Source organism: Hemitrygon akajei, chromosome 18 (genome assembly GCF_048418815.1).
Source record: "Hemitrygon akajei chromosome 18, sHemAka1.3, whole genome shotgun sequence".
Taxonomy (NCBI): domain Eukaryota; kingdom Metazoa; phylum Chordata; class Chondrichthyes; order Myliobatiformes; family Dasyatidae; genus Hemitrygon; species Hemitrygon akajei.
In genome coordinates, this window is record NC_133141.1 from 35383656 (window position 1) to 35402370 (window position 18715).

An 18715-nucleotide genomic window follows, 5' to 3' on the forward strand; every position below is an offset into this window, starting at 1 on the left:
CAATGACTAACCCAATTTACTACCTCATCCTGAATGCCGAGCGACTGAGCCTCCTTGACCAACCTCCCATGTGGGGCCTTGTCAAATGCCTTGCTAAAGTCCATGTAGACAACATCCATGTTCACGGTAACTTCCTTGAAAAACCCAATAAGATTGGTTAGACATGGCCTACCACAAACAAAACCATGCTAACTATCCTTAATCAGTCCATGTCTATCCAAATACTTGTATATCCAGTCCCTTAGAAGACCTTCCTGCAACTGATGTCCGGCTCACCGGTCTTTCTGTTTATGTAACGATTAGATTTAGATAGCAAGTCATCTGAGTTATTATGAATAGTGCCACACACAATCTGACATTTGTTTTTTACAGCTAGCTCCTATCATAAAGCTGTACAGTTAGGAAGGACAAAGAAGAAGGGGTGCCTTCCAAAGAGACGAGTGAGCAGAGGTGAGGTCAGTGGGAACAGTTATGGAGTAGGACATCATACTGTAAAACAAACCACCACACCATCTGGAATTGCATTGCAATGTACAACAAACCTCCTGGGCTTGACAGAGCCGATGTGGGGTTGATTTTTCCCGTGGCTGGGGTGTCTAGAACCAGGGGTCACAGTCTCAGACTAAAAAGTTCTCCATTGAAGACAGAGATGGTAAGAAATTTCTTCATGTAGAGGGTGGTGAATCCATGGACGGTTGGTGAGTATATTTAAGCAGAGCTTGATAGAATATTGGATGTTGAAGGAATCAAGGGATGAGATTAGTGCAGGAAAGTGATGCTGAGGTAAATGATCAGCCACAATCTTGTTGAATTGAAGAACAGGCCCATCAAGCCAAATGGTGAATTCCTGCTTCTATATCTTGGGGGCAGCATGGTAGCGTAACTCTATTACAGTACCAGTGATTGGGGTTCAATTCCCATCGCTGTCTGTAAGGAGTTAGTATGTTCTCACCGTAGCTGCGTGTGTTTCCTCTGGGTGTTCCAGTTTCCTCCCATATTCAAAAGCCGTATGGGTTAGTAGGTTAGTTGGCCACATGGGTGTAATTGGGTGGCGTGGGTTCTTATGGTTGATGCTGAAACACAATACATATTTTTCCCTTGTGTACACTTCTGTTAGTCACAAGATCAATAGATCTGAGTTGCCTGTTGTGACCCCACCATCCCAATGAAGCATCCACCTGGGCTGACCTGGAGTGCAAATCCAGTCTTTTATCAGATTGCTATTTGTGGCATTTGATTAAAGCTGTTTGGCTGCTTGATTCCTCTGAGCATCACAGCTGACTCATTCCTCACCACATACCCATGCGCTTTGTCATGGCGGTTGTTAGCTACATTGTAAGTGAGTTAACCTGATAGTTGCGGTACTAGGTTAGAAACTGACAGGTTATAAGTCCATTTCCACTAGTCAAAATATTCAAAGTAAAATTCATTATCTAAGTACGTATACGAGATCGATTTTGTTGCAGGTATTTACAGGAAAATAAAGAAATGCAATGGAATTTACGAAAAAGTATATATAAACAAAGACTGGCAAACAACCAATGTGCAAAAAAAAGACGAACTTTGCAAGTAAAACAAAACTGAGAATGAGTTGTAAAGATTCCTTGATAGTGAGTCTGTAGGTTGTGGAATCAGTTCAGAGTTGTGGTGAGTGAAGTTATCCATGCCGTTTCAGGAGCCTGATGGTTGTAGGGTAATAGTAGTAGTAGTGTGGTAGTGTGATCACTCGAATCGAGTATGATGTTCTCCTTAGGGGTTGTCTATTGGTGGGTTCTCGGGTGGCTGCAGAGGCTGATCTGGGATCCACATAATCTCGTGCAGTGTGGACACGAGTGAGTGGTGGCTGTGGTTAGTGATTGGGTCTTTTGGTTGCTCACCCGCTCCTTTCACAGCTGCCGCTTGTTCTCTGCGGCACTGCAGAGGTCGTTCTCATGTAGCAACTCCCTCTTGAACAGATTTCATTCAGGTGTATCTATTGAATGCAATTGCTTCCCAGTTTTTAGATGTAATGGTCAATTTCTTCAAAGTTCAAAGTAAATTTATTATCAAAGTATGTATATGTCACCGTATACAGACCTGAGATACATTTTCTTGTTTGCATACTCAATAAACTCAGTAATCATAATATAATCGATAAAAGACCGTATCTGCAGGGCAGACAACCAGTGTGCAAATACAAAAAGAAAGAAAAGGTAAGAAAGAAAGAAATAGATGAATAAATGAATGAATGAATAAATAAATAGATAGGTAAATAAATAAACAAACCAATCAATAAATAAGTGGAACAAGCAAGCAAGCAATATTGAGGGCATCAGATGAAGAGTCCTTGAAAGTGAGTCCGTAGATAGGGCAAGTGAAGTTGAGTAAAGTTGTCCTCTCTGGTTCAAAAGCCTGATGGTTGAGGGGTAATAACTGTTCCTAAACCTGGTGGTAAGAGTCCAAAGGCCTCAGTACCTTCTTCCTGATGGCAGCAGCGAGAAGAGAGCACGGCCTGGATGGTAGAAACCATGATGATGGATGCTGCTTTCCTGTGACAACGCTGATTTTGACATTATCTTTGAAGCATTTCCTTTCCCCACCAGGGTATTGCTGATCTTTCAACTTAATCTTACATATGCATCTCTAGCACTACTCAGGCAGTGGTTGATCTCTGTTTTGATGTCTTTTTTGAGGAGAGAATACTGTCAAGGTAGAGAAAGTGGCCTACATTTTCAGGGGTGATATTGTCAACTTTTATGGAGAGCAAGTTAGGCGGTGGCAAACATGTGTCTTTTTTATATTCAAAACTAGACCCAGGACTCTATATGCCTCGGCAAAGTCACTCAGCATGCATTAGAGGTTGGCTCCAGAGTGTACTGCGATGGCGTTGTCATCCACATACTGAAGCTCCATGATAGTGGTGGTGCTGACCTTGTTCTTGGCCTTGAACTGGTTAAGGTTGAAAAGCCTGTTTTCCATTCTATATTTGACTGAGATTCCCTGAGGCTGGACTTGGCCAATGAGGTGAAGGATGACAGCGATAAAGATGGCAAATCAGGTGGGTGCAGCCCACCTTGCAGCCAACAAGGTTGGGGGTGTTGCCAGGATGCCTTGAATTTGTTTTTCTGACAAAGAGAGTGTTTGTGATGATAAGATTGTGTTCAGCACATATGGTGTGAAGTAAATAAAGTCACACACAGGAGTTCTCCATTAAGGGAATTCACCCTAACATCCCGGATTAAGTCGCATGACGATCAGCAGGTGGTGAAGGGGGCAGGATTGTTAGGTCTGGAAGCCCATAGTCATGAGCTGGCACATTGGGTGGTGGGTGTTTGATTAGTTGCTAGGCTCTTGGACTGAGACAGAAGGAGCACTTCAGCAGCTGCACCCACAAATGAGCAGCCCTATTTAAGATCCACTGACTGTGGGATCTGAGGCTTCAGGACCTCCTACCCGAGGGTAGTAGCGAGATGAGAGCATGGCCTGGATGGTGTGGTCCTTGATGATGGACGCTGCTTTCTGTAGCAGCACCCCATGTAAATATACTCAATGGTGGGGAGGGCTTTGCCTGTGATGGACTGGACTGTATCCACCACTTTCTGTAGACTTTTCTGTTCCTGGGCATTGGTGCTTCCATATCTGGCCGTGATCTTTAGAGGCTTGTGAAAGTTTTTGGTGACATGCCGAATCTATGCAAACTTCTAAGAAAGTAGAGATGCAGTTGTGCCTTCTTTGTAATGTCACTTAGTGCTGGTCCTACATTCTCCCCTATAATTCTGTGCAGTTAGTGAGAGGAAAGTTCTAGAGATCAATCCTTGATGCAAATCCAGTCTGTCAGTCAGCATCAGTGGGAGAAAGGTTAAACATGGTAAGTGGTGAATGTTTGTTGCTTCACAGAAGTGTCAGGCTTTGATTGTCTCTAACTAGAGAGAGAGAGAGAGAGAATCTAGCCACATAGCATCAGTAGCATTACCAAATCCCCCCATTATCAACATCCTGTGATTCAATTGGACCGCCCCCCCCCCCCCCCACACACACACAGAAATACCATGGCTGCAAGAACAGGTCAGAAAGTGGGTATTCTGTGGTGAGTGACTCGCTTCCTGACTCCCCACAGCCTTTCCACCGTCAACAAGACACATATCAGGAAAATGATAGAATACTCTCCATTTTCCACGATAATTGCATCCCAACCAACTCAAAATTAGTTCCACGCTACCCAGGGCAAAGCAGCCTACTTGACTGGCATTCCAGCCACTACCCTAAACACTCATTCCTATCATCACTGGCATACAGAGGCTGCTGTGTGTCCCACCTGCAAAAATGCAGTGCAGTTACTTGCCCAAGTGACTCCAACAGCATCTCCCAAACTCATGACCACTCACCAAAGAAGGACCAAGGCTTCAGGCACAGGGCAACACTACCACTTGCAGACTCCTCTCTGAGACCACACTAACCACTCATGGAAGTATATCACAGTTCCTTACTGGGTCTGAATCCTGGGCCTCCCTCCCTGTTGGTATTCCTTCACCAAAGAACTGGGTGGCACAGTAGTGTAGTACTCTTACATGCCAGTGACCCAGGTTCAATTTTGCCACTGTCTGTAAGGAGTTTGTACACTCTCCTTGTGACTGAGTTAGCTTCCTCCAGGTGCTCCAGTTTCCTCCCACATTCCAAAGACATACGGGTTAATTGGTCACATGGGTGCAGGCTTCTTAAGCTGGAAGGGCCTGTTATAGTCTGTATCTCTGAATACATTAAAAATAAAATTAGTCAATGAAGAAGTATATTCAGCTTTACCAATAAGTGTTGGTTGGTGGGCATTGTTGGGAACGAGACTTCTGTGGATTGGGTTGACTGTTTACTGGGTAGCAGAAGGCGACTAATTGGTGGAGGTACAAGTGATTCTTCAGGTGCTGGAAATCTCAAGCAACACACAAAAAATGCTGGAGGAACTCAGCAGGTCAGGCAGCATCTACAGAGGTTTCATTTTCCATCGAAGATGTTTCCTGACCTGCTGAATTCCTCCAGCATTTTCTCCGTGTTGCTCCAGTTGGTGGAGGCACTTTATTTTCACCTGCTATTTGAACAAGTTCCCTCCCTACCTATCTGAACAGCAAGTGTAACTTGGTGCAGGTTGCGTCAAGCAACTAGGTCCATTGCCTGTGCTGTCACACCCAACATATAGTCTGAGTAAGGTCTTCCTCCGTCCATCCTTCAGTTGAGACGATGTCAGGTCTGCCTGTTGAGATCAATACTTCACTCGTTCCTTTCTCCCCTTTCCCAGTCAGTCATTGAACAAAGAGGGAAAATTGCAATGTAAAGGTTCCTGTGCTTCCCGAAGCTGGTTACCAGGATCCCAGGATCACACCTCCTATAAAGAATCAATCTCATTAAAGAACCCTGCAGCTTCACAGAACTAACAGTTCCACAAATGTTCCATTTGAATTACACCACGTTCCTCTAATTGAGATAAGAAAGACTAAACTTGGAGGACGTTGTCATTTAATTAGCCATTAACTAGATCAGCAAAGTTATTCAGAGGAGCATTTTTATCTTCGAGCTGTCAAGTAGCAGTTCATTGTTCAAGTGGAGGCCTTTCAGCCCTTCAAGCCTGTTCCCCCATTTAATATCATGGGTGACCTATGCCGAAGTTTCACATACTGCCAGTGCCGCATGTTAGAATGTATATCGATCTCAGATCTGAAATTAACATTTCACCTGACATTGGTGACTGTTTGCAAGCTTCCTGCACCTTAATTCTTACCAAATTTAGAAATAAAGTTACTGAAACTTTATTTAAAAAAATAAAACTTAGTAATTGATGAACAAGAAAAGTGTATGTGAGTGTGTGTATGTGTGTATGAGAGAGAGAGAGAGAAACAGATATACAGTCATCTTGTACCATGGCTATCATGAGATGAGACATGATAACTATAGTAAAAAATGGTCAGCTGAGATTATGTTGTAATGAAAGACCTTCAACAGTTAATTACTGCTCTTAGTGAAGACAGACATCACTTGAGACCTGGTTTTTACCGTCTAAGTGACTTAATAAAACTGAATTAGTATCAAGAAACTGGCAGGATGTGGGAGCCCAGTGGCTATAGATCTGGACTAATGATTCAAATCCCTATATGTCATCTGGGGAGCTTAAATGCAGTTAATTAAGTCTTTGGTTTTGGTTTCAGTTTATTTTTGTCACATGTAGCAAGATACAGTGAAAAGCTTGTCTTCAATACTGTTCATACAGGTCAAATCATTAGACAATGCATCGAGGTAGAAAAAAGTAAAACAATGACAATACAGAATGAAGTGTAACAGCTATCAAAATGACAAAGTGCAAGATCATAACAAGGTAGATTGTGAGGTCAAGAGTCCATCTTATCGTACTAGGGAACTGTTCTACCCCACTGTCTTATAACAGTGGGGCAGAAAATGTCCTTGAGCCTGGTGGTGTGTGCTTTCAGGCTTTTGTATCTTCTGCCTGATGGGAGGAGGGAGGAGAGAGAATGTCTGGGGCGGGTAAATCTGGAATTAAAAAGGTAGCATGAAACCGCTAGATTGTTGCAAAACCTATCTGGCTAACTACAGTGAAGGAACTTTGGCATCCTTTTGTGACTTGTATATGAATTTAATCTGCAGCTGAACTGGCCATGCGTGTCAGTCAGTTCAAGGACAATAAGGGATGGGCTGTAAATGCTGTAACACTCCTATTTTTAAGTTCAAATTTATTGTCATCTGACTGTAGTTATCATACAACCAAACAAAACAACATTCCTCCAGACCATGGTTCAGCCACAAATGTATATCACACACAGCACATAAAACAAAATATTGCCACAAATAAGTGAATCAAATATGTATAATTAAAATGCCTGTAGTGCGTAGTGAAGGTAAACAGTAAATAGCCCCCTGTCCTAGTCATGAGGCCTTATGGGTGGCAGGGTATTCATTGGTCTCACAGCTGGAGGGAAGAAACTGTTACCCAGTCTGGAAGTCCTAGTCCTGATGCTCCTGTACCTCCTTTGTGACAGTAGTGGGTCAAGGAAATTGTGGGATAGGTGGTAGGGATCCTCAACAAAGCTTTGGCCCCTTCGTATGCAGCACTCTTGGTAAATAGAGAGGGAGAGAGACCCGGTGATCCACTCTGTAGGTCTTATGGGTTTTGTATAACTTCAAATGCATGCTTTTGAGTGGTTAAATGGTACTGTTTCTTTCATGCCCAATATGAGATAGACTGTATCGTCACTCCCAAGCCCTCTCCCTTCGGGCAGCTGTTTCCTTTTGCAGTTGTTGATGTACTCTGCAGTAATCTTCTCTCCAATGTCTTTCTCCAATTGTTTCTGCCTCTTGCTTTGCTGGATTCTGGGTGCAGCCAAACGCAGGGTGTGGAAATTAAAGCGTTTTGGTAGTTTAAGAAATATATACAGAGCAGGTAATGTATTCTGAATTGTATCCAGTGGCTAGCGCCATTGTTGGTTGTTGTGTGTGATCTGTCTGCGGTATATCTGTGTTCAATTGTTTGTCTTGTCTCTCCTCACATTACAGTTGTCCTTTTGCATCCATGAATGTTAAATCCTTCCTCATGGCCATCTCTGGGCTGTGATTCCCATGTATTTTTTGTTCTTGTGGTTTGGGAAAGCACGTGGAAAAGTGGGGAGGAGAAGGGGCAGACAGGAGTTCAGTGTATATTTGTTTGATAACGGGAAGGAGATTTGTGTTACTGTTCACCTTGTGGGCTGTATATACAAAGAACACCGGCCAACTATTGTGCTGATTTGAAAGAAGTATTTCCCCTCATCAAACTGCAAGTTAATTGTGGCTGGATAATTGGCTCTTGTGAAAGACTCCAGATGCTAGATCCAGTGAAAATGTGTCACAGGGAGAGGATTTTCTCTGGTTGCGACATGTCAGTGAAATTGCAAGTGAATTATGTTTCTAAAATCATTCTAAAAGAATGTGCAACTTGTGGAGCAGATTTCCAGCCCATCACCCTACCCCTAAATGGTGTGGGTCGAGTTCCATTGGTTCTGGCCAAACTCTGCCACCTTTGCCTGGGGCCCCAGTTACCACCCTCCACCCCTCCACTTTGGACAGATTCCTTCTCGGCATTCTGCTCCGAGCACATGACGTACAACGGTGGCTGTGTGTTGTGATCTGCACTTCTAAAATTCGGTTCTGTTGACATAAAAATAAATTCCTCGTGAAGACCTGCCCATTTACAAGGCCACTTTCCATCCTGGGTGGGACTTTGGCTGTTTCCTCCCTCTCCCAGGGCTGGGACATTGAGCAACCAGGGATCAGTCTTGGGTTAGTCCTGGTTTGTCCAGCTGGGTATGTGATAGGATCCTTTTAAATGGATTGATTGAATTAATTTTCAACCTCATGGGAGTTTTTCTTCTCATTGATTGATGTGTAACCATAACTATTGTATTTTGTGTGACCGATTTATCTGCTCCACGTGAATACAGGGTTGCATTAGTAAATACATTCATACACAGCACAATGAGCCCTCCCATTATACCTCACACCTGGTAGCAGCATCAGATTTGCAGACTTTCACATCAGTGCTGGGTTTTCCTATTTCCTTCTGATTTACTCTATCACAGAGCAAGAAGAGAACATTGAGTTCACTATCGTCTCCAGCACAGGCCAGATGTGGTACTTTGAAGCTGCAAATTTCGAAGAGAGGGATGCCTGGGTACAAGCCATTGAGAGTCAAATTCTGGCCAGCCTGCAGTCCTGCGAAAGTAGTAAAAACAAGGTAACTCAATCAGCAAAGACCTGGATGCTGGACACTGTTACTTCATAAGGGTAACACAAACAAAATGCTGTTCAGGCAGCATCTATGGAGGGGAGTAAAGTTGACGTTTCAAGCTGGGACCCTTCATCAGGACTGGAAAGGAAAGGGGAAGAAGCCAGGATAAGAAGGTGGGAGAGAGGAAGGAATACAAGCTTCCAGGTGATAGGTGTAACCAGGTGAAGGGAAAGGTGGGTGGCTGGAGAAGGGGTTGAAGTAAGAAGCTGGGAGGTAGAGTGCTGAAGAAGCAGGAATCTGGTTGGAGACTATGGAAAGAAGAGAAGGAGGGACATGTGAGGAGAAGAGAAGGGGTGAGGGGGTAACCAGAATGGGGAATGGATAAAGAGAGAATTGGGGAGAGGGGAAAAATTACCAGAGGTTAGTTAAATCAACGTTCGTGCAGTCAGGTTGGAAGCTACCCAGACGGAATATGAGATGTTGCTCCTCCAACCTGAGTTTGGCTTCATCACGGCAGCAGAGGAGGCCATGGACCAACATGTCGGAATGGGAATGAGAAGTAGAATTGAAATGGGTGCCCACAAGGGGATCCTGCCTTTTGCATTGAATGGAGAGAAGGTGTGTGGAAAAGTAGTCCCCCGATCTACGTCAGGTACCGGATACAGTAGATGACCCCGACAGACTCATAGGTGAAGTGTTGCCTTATCTGGAAGGACTTTTTGGGATGTTGAATGGCGGTGAAGGGGTAGGTATAGCATTTGTTCTGCTTGCAGGAGTAAATGCCAGGAAGGAAATCAGAGGGGAGGGATGAGTGGACAAGGGAATCACATAAGGAGCGATCCCTGCGGAAAGTGGAGAATGGGGGAGGGAAAGATGTATTTAGTCGTAAGATCCCATTGTAGGTGGCGGAAGATATAGGGAATGACGTGCTGGATATGGAGGCTCGTAAGGTGGTAAGTAAGGACAAGGGGAACCCCATCCCTGTTATGACAGCAGAGGATGGTGTGAGTGTGGATGTGCAGGAAATAGAGGAGATTCAGTGAGGGCACAATGGTAGGATGCACCTGGAATGACCCCAGTGCTGATTTTTAAAATGCTGCAAATAAGTTGCCCTTAAACCTGCATTTGTTCCATTCCTCTTGTTAATAGTTTTCCAGAATTGATGTTGAGCAGCACTGACAGATGGCAGTGTCAGGGCAAGCACCTTGGATGTTTATTTTAATTATCAGTCAACCCCAAGCCACATTGTTCCACTGGGCAGAACAGCACAAAAGCTCAAAAACTGAAATAGAATCTTGGAAATATACAGCAGATCAGCAGCATCTGTGGTAGCAAACAGAAAAGATTAGGACCAATGACTTTCCTGATTCTGGCGAAATGTCATTAAAATGAAATGTTAGATCTGTTTCTCCTTCCTCTCTTACTGCAGAGCATTTTCAGGAACCTATGCTTTTCTTTGAAACTTGTTTTACAGTTCAGGGTAGCCCAAGGTTGAATAAAAGAAAAATTTACTCATTTAGATTTGACTCTGCCCAGTGGTTCAACTGGGTAACAAACTCCACCTGGAGTCCAGGAGAGACTAAGCCAACGTGGTAGCATAGTGGTTAGTGGAATGCGATTACAGTGCCAGCCAACTGGGTTGAATTCTGCCACGGTCTGTAAGGAGTTTGTACGTTCACCCCGTGGCCGCGTGGGGTTGCTCCCACGTTACAAAGATGTACGAGTTTGTAGGTTAATTGGTAACATGGGCATAATTGGGTGTCATGGGCTTGTTGGGCTGGAAGGGCCTGTTACTGTGCTGTATCTTTAAATAAAACGTATAAAATAAAAAGAGATTTGCCTGATAAAGAATGGCAGCATAGGGGCAAAGTTTCTAAAACCAGAGCCTGTACTGCTGATGTAGTGACAAGAGTTCAAATCCTACCATGGCAGTTGGGGATATACCTGTAAAATAAGTAGAAAACTACCACCTGGTTCACTAATATATTCAAGTAAGGAAATTTTCCATCCTTGCCCAGTCTAGTCTATATGTGACTCTGCACTCTGGGGCTCTGAAATGTAGGATGGACAATTAAATACTGACCTTGCTGGTAGCTTTCACATCCCAGGAATTAATGATGGAAAATTTCTGACACAAATTGGGTTGAATTCTGGGAGCTTGGCTTGGAACTCTGTGTATTGCGAGAGAGCAGTGCTTTTCATTTCTGTCTTTGTGTGTCCATTGAGCTCACTAAATGCAAAACCTTTGTACTTCAGGCTCGGATGGACAGCCGGAGTGAAGCTGTCGCCATTCAGGCGATAAGGAACGCGAAAGGCAACTCATTCTGTGTTGACTGCAATGCTGCAAGTAAGGACCTATAAATTTTTCAAAACCTTAAAACAGATTATCATTGTCCAATTATATGTGTCGTTTCCTTCAAGGTTGTGATGTCCATTTGAACCAGGCATGCTGTTATACTCCCTTCTAATTGGGTCGTAACTTCATGCTCAGGGGATCTCACTCCTGTTTCAGCCACCCTTCAGAGCCCAAAATCAACGGACCATTACGTTGCCACGTGGACCCAGTGCCTGCACTGACTGGTCAAAGTCCAACCCACTGCTAAATTAATCTGCTTTGCATCCCATTTGCTCCTGAAACTGAGTGAACCCCAAACCCATTTCCTTCCTAACATACCTCAGGCTAGAGAGCATGAGGATAGGCTGAGTGAGCTGGGGCTTTTCACTTTGGAGCGAGGGAGGATGAGAGGTGACTTGATAGAGGTATACAAAATGATAAGAGGAATTGAGGGGACAGCCTGAAACTTTTCCCCAGGGTGGAAATGGATAATATGAGGGGCAGAATTTTAAAGGAATTGGAGGAAAATATAGGGGGGGATGTCAGAGGTAAGTTTTTTACACAGAGAGTGGTGGTACACATGAATGACAGGAAAATAGAGGGCTGTGTTGAGGGGAAAGGTTAGATTGATCTGTAGGTTAAAAGTCGGCACAACATTAAATCTGGTGCAAAATATAAAGTGCTGGAAGAACTCAGTTGGTCATGTACCATCACAACTCCAAACATTGACCATCCCTTCTTCTCCCCAGAGTCGCTGCTCAACCCGCTGAACTCCTTCAGCAATTTTTTTGCTCCAGATTTCAGCATCTGCAGTGTCATATGGCTCCATTTAAATCTGCCGTAGTTTTCTTGCTGGCTTGTGGGAGCACTGAGTTTATGCCAATGCTTATGTGAAACAGTGTATTTATTTCAACAACTTTAGCACCAAGAGATTCTGCTGATGCTGGAAATCGTAAACAGTACGCACAAAGTGCTGGAGGAACTCAGCAAGTCAGGTAGCTTCTGTGGAGGGGAATAACCATCGACATTTTGAGCCAAGACCCTTCATCGGGACTTACCCATCTCTGGAGACAGACTATACTGATATCTTTTATAAACCTACTGACTTTCACAGTTATCTCTTGATTATACTTCTTCCCTCCCCGTTGCTTGTAAAAAATGCTATTCCCTTCTCTTAGTTCCTCTGTCTCTGCCGCATATGTTCTTTCCATTTTAGAATATCTGAGATGCCCTCTTTTATTCAAAGAACAGGGTTTCACTTCCACCACCATAGATGCTGTCCTCACCCGCATCTCCTCCACTCCAGCACATCTGCCCTCACCTCACACTCCTGCTGTTGTAACAAGGATGGGGTTCCCCTCATAGAAAGTCCTGATGAAGAGTCTTGGCCTAAAACGTCGACTATTCATTCCTCTCTAATGGGCTGCCTGACTTGCTGAGATCCTCCAGCATTTTGTGTGGGTTGTTTGTTTCAGCATTTTTTAAAACATTTCTGTTACTTCTATGTCGCTGTGCCTTGACGCCTCCACATGGTGACAGGCTAAATAAGGGCAACTATCGGGCCTTCTGTTCTTGTCCACTCAAATGTTCCAACCCCACTCCTCTCTGTATCAGCCTATGATCTGAGCCACTTGCAGGGGAAGGTTGGGCCACCAGTCTGGTGTCACATTTTGCACTGTCTCTTTCCCATTGCCCAGGCATTTGGAGATTTCCATTATTTTCTCATATTTCATCTGAGTTTGCTTAAATAATCAGTTGAGCTGAGACATTTCCTTTTCACTTTTCTAGATCCCACCTGGGCAAGTTTAAACTTAGGGGCCCTTATCTGTATTGAGTGCTCTGGAATTCATCGCAAACTTGGGACCCACCTCTCACGAGTCCGGTCCCTGGACCTCGACGACTGGCCTTTGGAGCTAACCCTCGTGTTGACATCCATCGGGAACGAGATGGCAAACAGTATGTGGGAGAAGAATACTCAGGGGCGCAACAAGCCTACCCCTGAATCTACACGGCAAGTGACTGCTTGGCACTGACCTTTGCTGTGGGCACAGAGAGAGGGATTGTACCTTTGAAAGAATGCTGCTACTTGCAGTGGGAGTTCTGTGCATGAGTGCATATGTGTGTATATGTACGTGTTTGTGTGAGCATGCGTGCGTGTGCATTTGAGGTTTTGTGTGTGTATTTATGCACCCGAGGTTCCAGGTATGTACGTGTGCATGAGGTCATGTGTGTGAGTGTGTGCTTGTGCTTGTGTGCATGTATTTATGAGTGAGTGTATTTGAGTGCATGTATACATGAGTGTTGAATATCTTGTGAATGCACACATGTGCACAGTATGCATACGTGTGTGTGTGTGTGTGTGTGTGTGAAGAGGAACTTATTAATGCCGCGAACTTAGACCTCCCTACTTATGAAAGGGTATACTGACTTAGAGGCAAGAGACTGCTGCCCACTATGGGTTCAGGGTAAAACCCCTGAATCCTTCCATTCATCCACCATAACTCTCGAGTTTGAGAGTGTGGAAATGCAGTCACCATCACAGTCCCATTCAGAGCAAGTGCTTCCAGTGTTGAACTGATGTACCATCAATAACTCTCTGAGACGTGAGGCGAGATATCGGCTTTTATTGACTGGAAGAAAGAACAAGCAGCAATTGACCACCACACTGCATCCTGGAGACTGAGGGCAGGGCTCAGACTCCAATTGCCTTTATACCGGGGTCCGTGGGAGGAGCCACAGGAGCAGTCAGCGGGGGGGCGTGTCCAGACAGGTATATGTAGTTCACCACATGAACAAAACATTTTTTAGCCGCCATTTTGTCATAAATATCCTGCTCTCATTTTCTTTTCATTTTCTCTCCGCTACCTCTCCCACTTCACCCACTTTTCTGCTACAGGGAAGAAAGGGAAAATTGGATCAGAGCAAAGTATGAGCAGAAGCTCTTTGTTGCACCCTTGAAATACCGCGATGTTCCCATCGGAAAGCAGCTGTTCCGAGCCGTCATGGAGAAGGACCTTCAAAACATCCTACTGTTACTTGCACACGCCAAGAAAGAGCACATCAACGAATATATTGATGACAAGGACAAGCGGACAGCTCTGCACCTCGCCTGTGAGCTCAAGGATGTGGTGATCACACAGCTCCTGGTCTGGGTAGGTTTCACCCCGGCTGGGTTTCTTTTCCCAGTGGATCAGGAGTCACGTGTTTATTCGTCCCAGAGTCCTAAACCTAAGCCAAGGGCGGAAGTCATATACGTGTCCTCTAGTACCCTCACTTTGAGGATCACATCACTATATTTTTGATAGAGATGTATAAGGTGATAAGAGGCAGAGACAGAGTGGGCAGCCAGCACCTTTTTCCCAGGATGGAAATGGCTAATGTGAAGGTGCATAATTTTAAGGTAATTGGAGGAAGTACAGAGGATACATCAGAGGTAGGACCCAAATTGTGTTTCTCCTATTGTGTTCAGTTCCGGTCACCTCATTATAGGAAGGATGTGGAAGCTCAGAGAGGGTGCAGAGGAGATGCTGCCTGGATTCAAAAGTATGTCTTATGAGGTTAGTTTGAGTGAGCTTGGGCTTTTCTCTTTAGAATGAAGGAGGATGAGAGGTGACTTGACAGGTGTATGAGATGATATGATGCATGGATAGAGTGGACAGGCAGAGACTTTTTCCCTAATGGCTAATATGAGAGGGCAGAATTTTAAGGTGATTTGAGGAAGGTATGAGGGGATGTCAGAGGTAGGTTTTTTTTACATAGAGAGCGGAAAGTGTGTGTAATGTGCTGCCAGGAGTGGAGCCAGAGGCAGATACATTAGGGACATTTAAGAAACTCTTCAATAGGCACATAAATGAAAGAGAAATGGAGGGCTGTGTAGGAGGGGAGGGTTTAGAATGATCTTGGAGTAGGTTAAAAGGTTGGTATAACATTGTGGGCTGAAGGATCTGTACATGTACTACTGTATGGTTTCCTTAGGGGACAATCTTGCCTTACAAACCTGTTAGATTTCTTTGAGGAGATTACAAGAAAGAATAGATAAAGGGGATGCCGTGGATGTTGTATATTTGGACTTTCAGAAGGCCTTTGACAAGGTGCCACACATGAGGCTGCTTACCAAGTTAAGAGCCCATGGTATTACAGCAAAGCTACTGGCATAGTTAGAGCATTGGCTGATTGGCAGGAGGCAGCAAGTAGGGATAAGAGGATCCTTTTCTGGTTGGCTGCCAGTGACTAGTGGTATTCCGCAGGGGTCGGTGTTGGGACCACTTCTTTTTATGCTGTATGTCAATGATTTAGATGATGGAATAGGTGGCTTTGTTGGCAAGTTTGCAGATGATATGAAGATAGGTGGAAGGGCAGATGGTGTTGAGAAAACAGGGAGGCTGCAGAAAGACTTGGACAGATTAGGAGAATGCACAAAGTGGCAGATAGAACACAGTGTCAGGAAATATATGGTCATGCGTTTGATAGAAAGAATAAAGGCATAGACTGTTTTCTAAATGGGACAAAATTCAAAAATCCAAGGTGTAAAGGGACTTGGGTGACCTTGTGCAGGATTCCCTGAAGGTTAACTTGCAGATTGAGTGAGTGGTGAGGAAGGGAAATGCAATGTCAGCATTCATTTCAAGAGGGCTAGAATACAAGAGCAGGGATGTGATGCTGAGGCCTCACCTTGAGTATTGTGAACAGTTCTGGGTTCCTCATCTAAGACAAGATGTGCTGGCATTGGAGAGGGTTCAGAGGAGGTTCACAAGGATGATTCTGGGAATGAAAGGGTTATCATATGAGGAACATTTGATAGCTCTGGGTCTGTACTTGCTGGAATTTAGAAGGATGAGGGGGATCTCAATGAAACCTTTAGAATGTTGAAAGGCCTAGAGAGAGTAGATCTAGAAAGGATGTTTCCCATGGTAGGGGAATCTATGATAAGAGGGCACAGTCTCAGGATAGAGGGGTGCCCATTTAAAACAGATATGGAGAAATTTCTTTAGCCTGAGGGTGGTGAATTTGTGGAATTTATTACAACAAACAGCTATGGAAGCCAGGTCTTTGGGCGTATTTAAGGCAGAGGTTGATAGGTTCTTGTTTGGACATGGCATCAAAGGTTACGGGGAAATGACTGGGGAGTGGGGTTGAGGAGGGGAAAAATAGGATCAGCCATGATTGAATGGTGGAGCAAACTTGATGGGCCAAATGGCCTAATTCTGCTCCTATGTCTTATGGTCTTACATATCAATTTAGATGCTCCCCTCCCCTGCCGCCTTATTCTGACTTCTTCCCCCTTCCTTTCCAGTTCTTTGAAGGGCCTTGGTCCGAAATGTTGACAGTTTATTCCCCTCCATAGATGCTGTGTGATTTGCTGAGTTCCTCCAGCACTTTGTGTGTATTAATCTACTGGACTACTTTCATCTCTTTTCTGAAGGGGTTTAGCTCTCAATAATCACTATTTTAAGTGCTCTCCTCCTGATTAAAACAGATTAATCATGAACATGAGAAAGTCTCCAGATGTTGGAAATCCAAATCAACACACACCTCCTTGGCCTTCTGTCTCTTTCATCAGTCAACTTCCCAGGTTTTTATTTCATCCCTTCCCCTCCCAATTTCACCTATCACCTTGTGTTTCTTTCTCCCCTTCCCCAACTTTTAAGTTTACTCCTCAGCTTTGTTCTCCAGTTCCTCCAGCATTTTGAGAGTCAGTGGATGTTGTTTATTTGGATTTTCAGAAGGCCTTTGACAAGGTGCCACACATGAGGCTGCTTAACAAAATAAGAGCCCATGGTATTACAGCAAAGATACTAGCATGGATAGAAGATTGGCTCACTGGCAGGAGGCAAAGAGTGGAAATAAAGTGGACCATATCTAATTAGCTGCTGGTGACTAGTGGTGGGTGCTGTGGGGGCGGGGGGGGGGGTCATTGTTGGGACCACTTCTTTTCACTGTCAGTGATTTGGATGAAGGAATTGTCAGCTTTGTGGCCAAGTTTGTGGACCACACGAAGATAGGTAGAGGGGCAGACAGTGTTGAGGAAGCAACGTATCTGCAGAAGGACTTAGACACATTGGGAGAATGGGCAAAGAAGTGGCAGATGGAATAAACTGTAGGGAATTGCATGGTCATGTACTTTGGTAGAAGGAATAAAGGTGTGGACTATTTTGTAAATGGGGAGAAAATGGAAAAATCTGAGGTGTAAAGGAACTTGGGAGTCCTGGTGCAGAATTCCCCAAAGATTAACTTGCAGGTTGAGTTGATGATGAGGAGAGTAAATGCAGTGGTAAAGAGGACTAAAGTAGAAAAGCAAGGGACTAAAATACAATTCTGAGGCTTTATTTGGCATTGGTTAGACAGTACATGGAGTATTATGAGCAGTTTTGGGCCCCTTATCCAAGAAAGGCTATGTTAGCATTGGAGAGAGTCCAGAGGAGGTTTAGAAGAATGATCTCAAGAATGGAAGGGTTAATACTTGAGCAGTGTTTGATGGCTCTGGGCCTGTACTCACTGGAGCTTAGAAGAATGAGGGGAAATGTTCTGGAATTACACAGTGCTGTAAACTAGCAGAGCAATGGTTGGACAGTTCGCTCACTATGAGTGGGATGGTTGGTACCGGCGAAGTTACACCATTTCCGATGCACATGCTGACTTTGTACCTCATCACATCCAAGGCTCAGGACAGTGGTGCAGCTAGTAGAATGTCTGTTTTGCAGCCCTAAAGATCCAAGTTCAATCCCGCCCTTGGGTGCCTTTTGTGTGGAGCCTTCATGTTCTTTGTGTGAGTGCGTGGTTTCTTCTGAATTCTCCTGTTTCCTTCACATCCCTTAAGGTGTACAGGTGGTTCTGTGAGTTGCTGCTGTAAATTGTCAATAGAGTAGCTGATTTGATGTGAATATGGAGAGAAGAAAATAGATTAGGTTATGATTAGTGTTTGACGTTTAATGGTCAGCACAGATTCGGTGGGTTGAAGGGCCAGTTTACCTGCTGTATCCCTCTGACTCTTAATTTGGATTCCTAGCAGAGGGAATAAAAGAACATATAAAAGAGTACACTTGGAGCTCAGTCACGCAAAAGTAATAACTTTGATTAATTATTTATGAACATTATTTTGTATATCTCTTTGGTTGGCTGCACATCACAGAAAGAGACAAAGGCTTCACATGGTAAATTTCTTGAAAACCACACAGCTGTTGCCGTGCAACCAAATGCAGTATCTATTTGGATGTTACACAAGCAAGCTGTAAAGAGACTGACAACACTCTAATCTGCGATCGGTGCTTTTAATGGAGCGAGAAATGCTCCCTCCCTGCTCTTCTCTATGGGATGTATGACATTCATTCCTTGCCCTCTAACTAGCTGAAAGCATCTTGTTTGAAGGTCCCTTGGCAATAGCAGCCCTTCCACAGTACAGTAGGGAAATAGTCATAATGTAATAACTTGATAAGAAGTAAGATTAGATCTGCCATATGCTGTTTGGCCTTGCTTGCAGCAGCCTATACTGTCCACTTTAGTCTGGCCTAGCCTGACAGTGGACGGTAGGCTTTTAGTTTTATGAATCTCCTTCACAGTTTAATATTCTTCCCCACTCCTGCATTACCACTGGAATGAACTGCTTTGAGATTGTAATTATCAATGCCTCCCATTCCGTGAAC

The 18715-nt window shown here is 44.2% G+C and overlaps 1 protein-coding gene across 5 annotated transcripts in view; it reads left to right on the forward strand.

The window, feature by feature from the left end:
* LOC140741309 (arf-GAP with GTPase, ANK repeat and PH domain-containing protein 1-like) overlaps positions 1 to 18715 on the forward strand; it is a 172884-nt gene that overhangs the window by 151981 nt on the left and 2188 nt on the right. For 3 of the 5 annotated variants that reach the window (XM_073071378.1, XM_073071375.1, XM_073071376.1), the window contains exons 14-18: positions 7358 to 7417; positions 8592 to 8746; positions 10997 to 11087; positions 12864 to 13086; positions 13972 to 14227. In XM_073071378.1, the coding sequence (XP_072927479.1) occupies positions 7358 to 7417; positions 8592 to 8746; positions 10997 to 11087; positions 12864 to 13086; positions 13972 to 14227 (785 nt within the window). The remainder of the gene's footprint in view (positions 1 to 7357; positions 7418 to 8591; positions 8747 to 10996; positions 11088 to 12863; positions 13087 to 13971; positions 14228 to 18715) is intronic. The other 2 variants (XM_073071379.1, XM_073071377.1) reach the window with 1 other exon arrangement.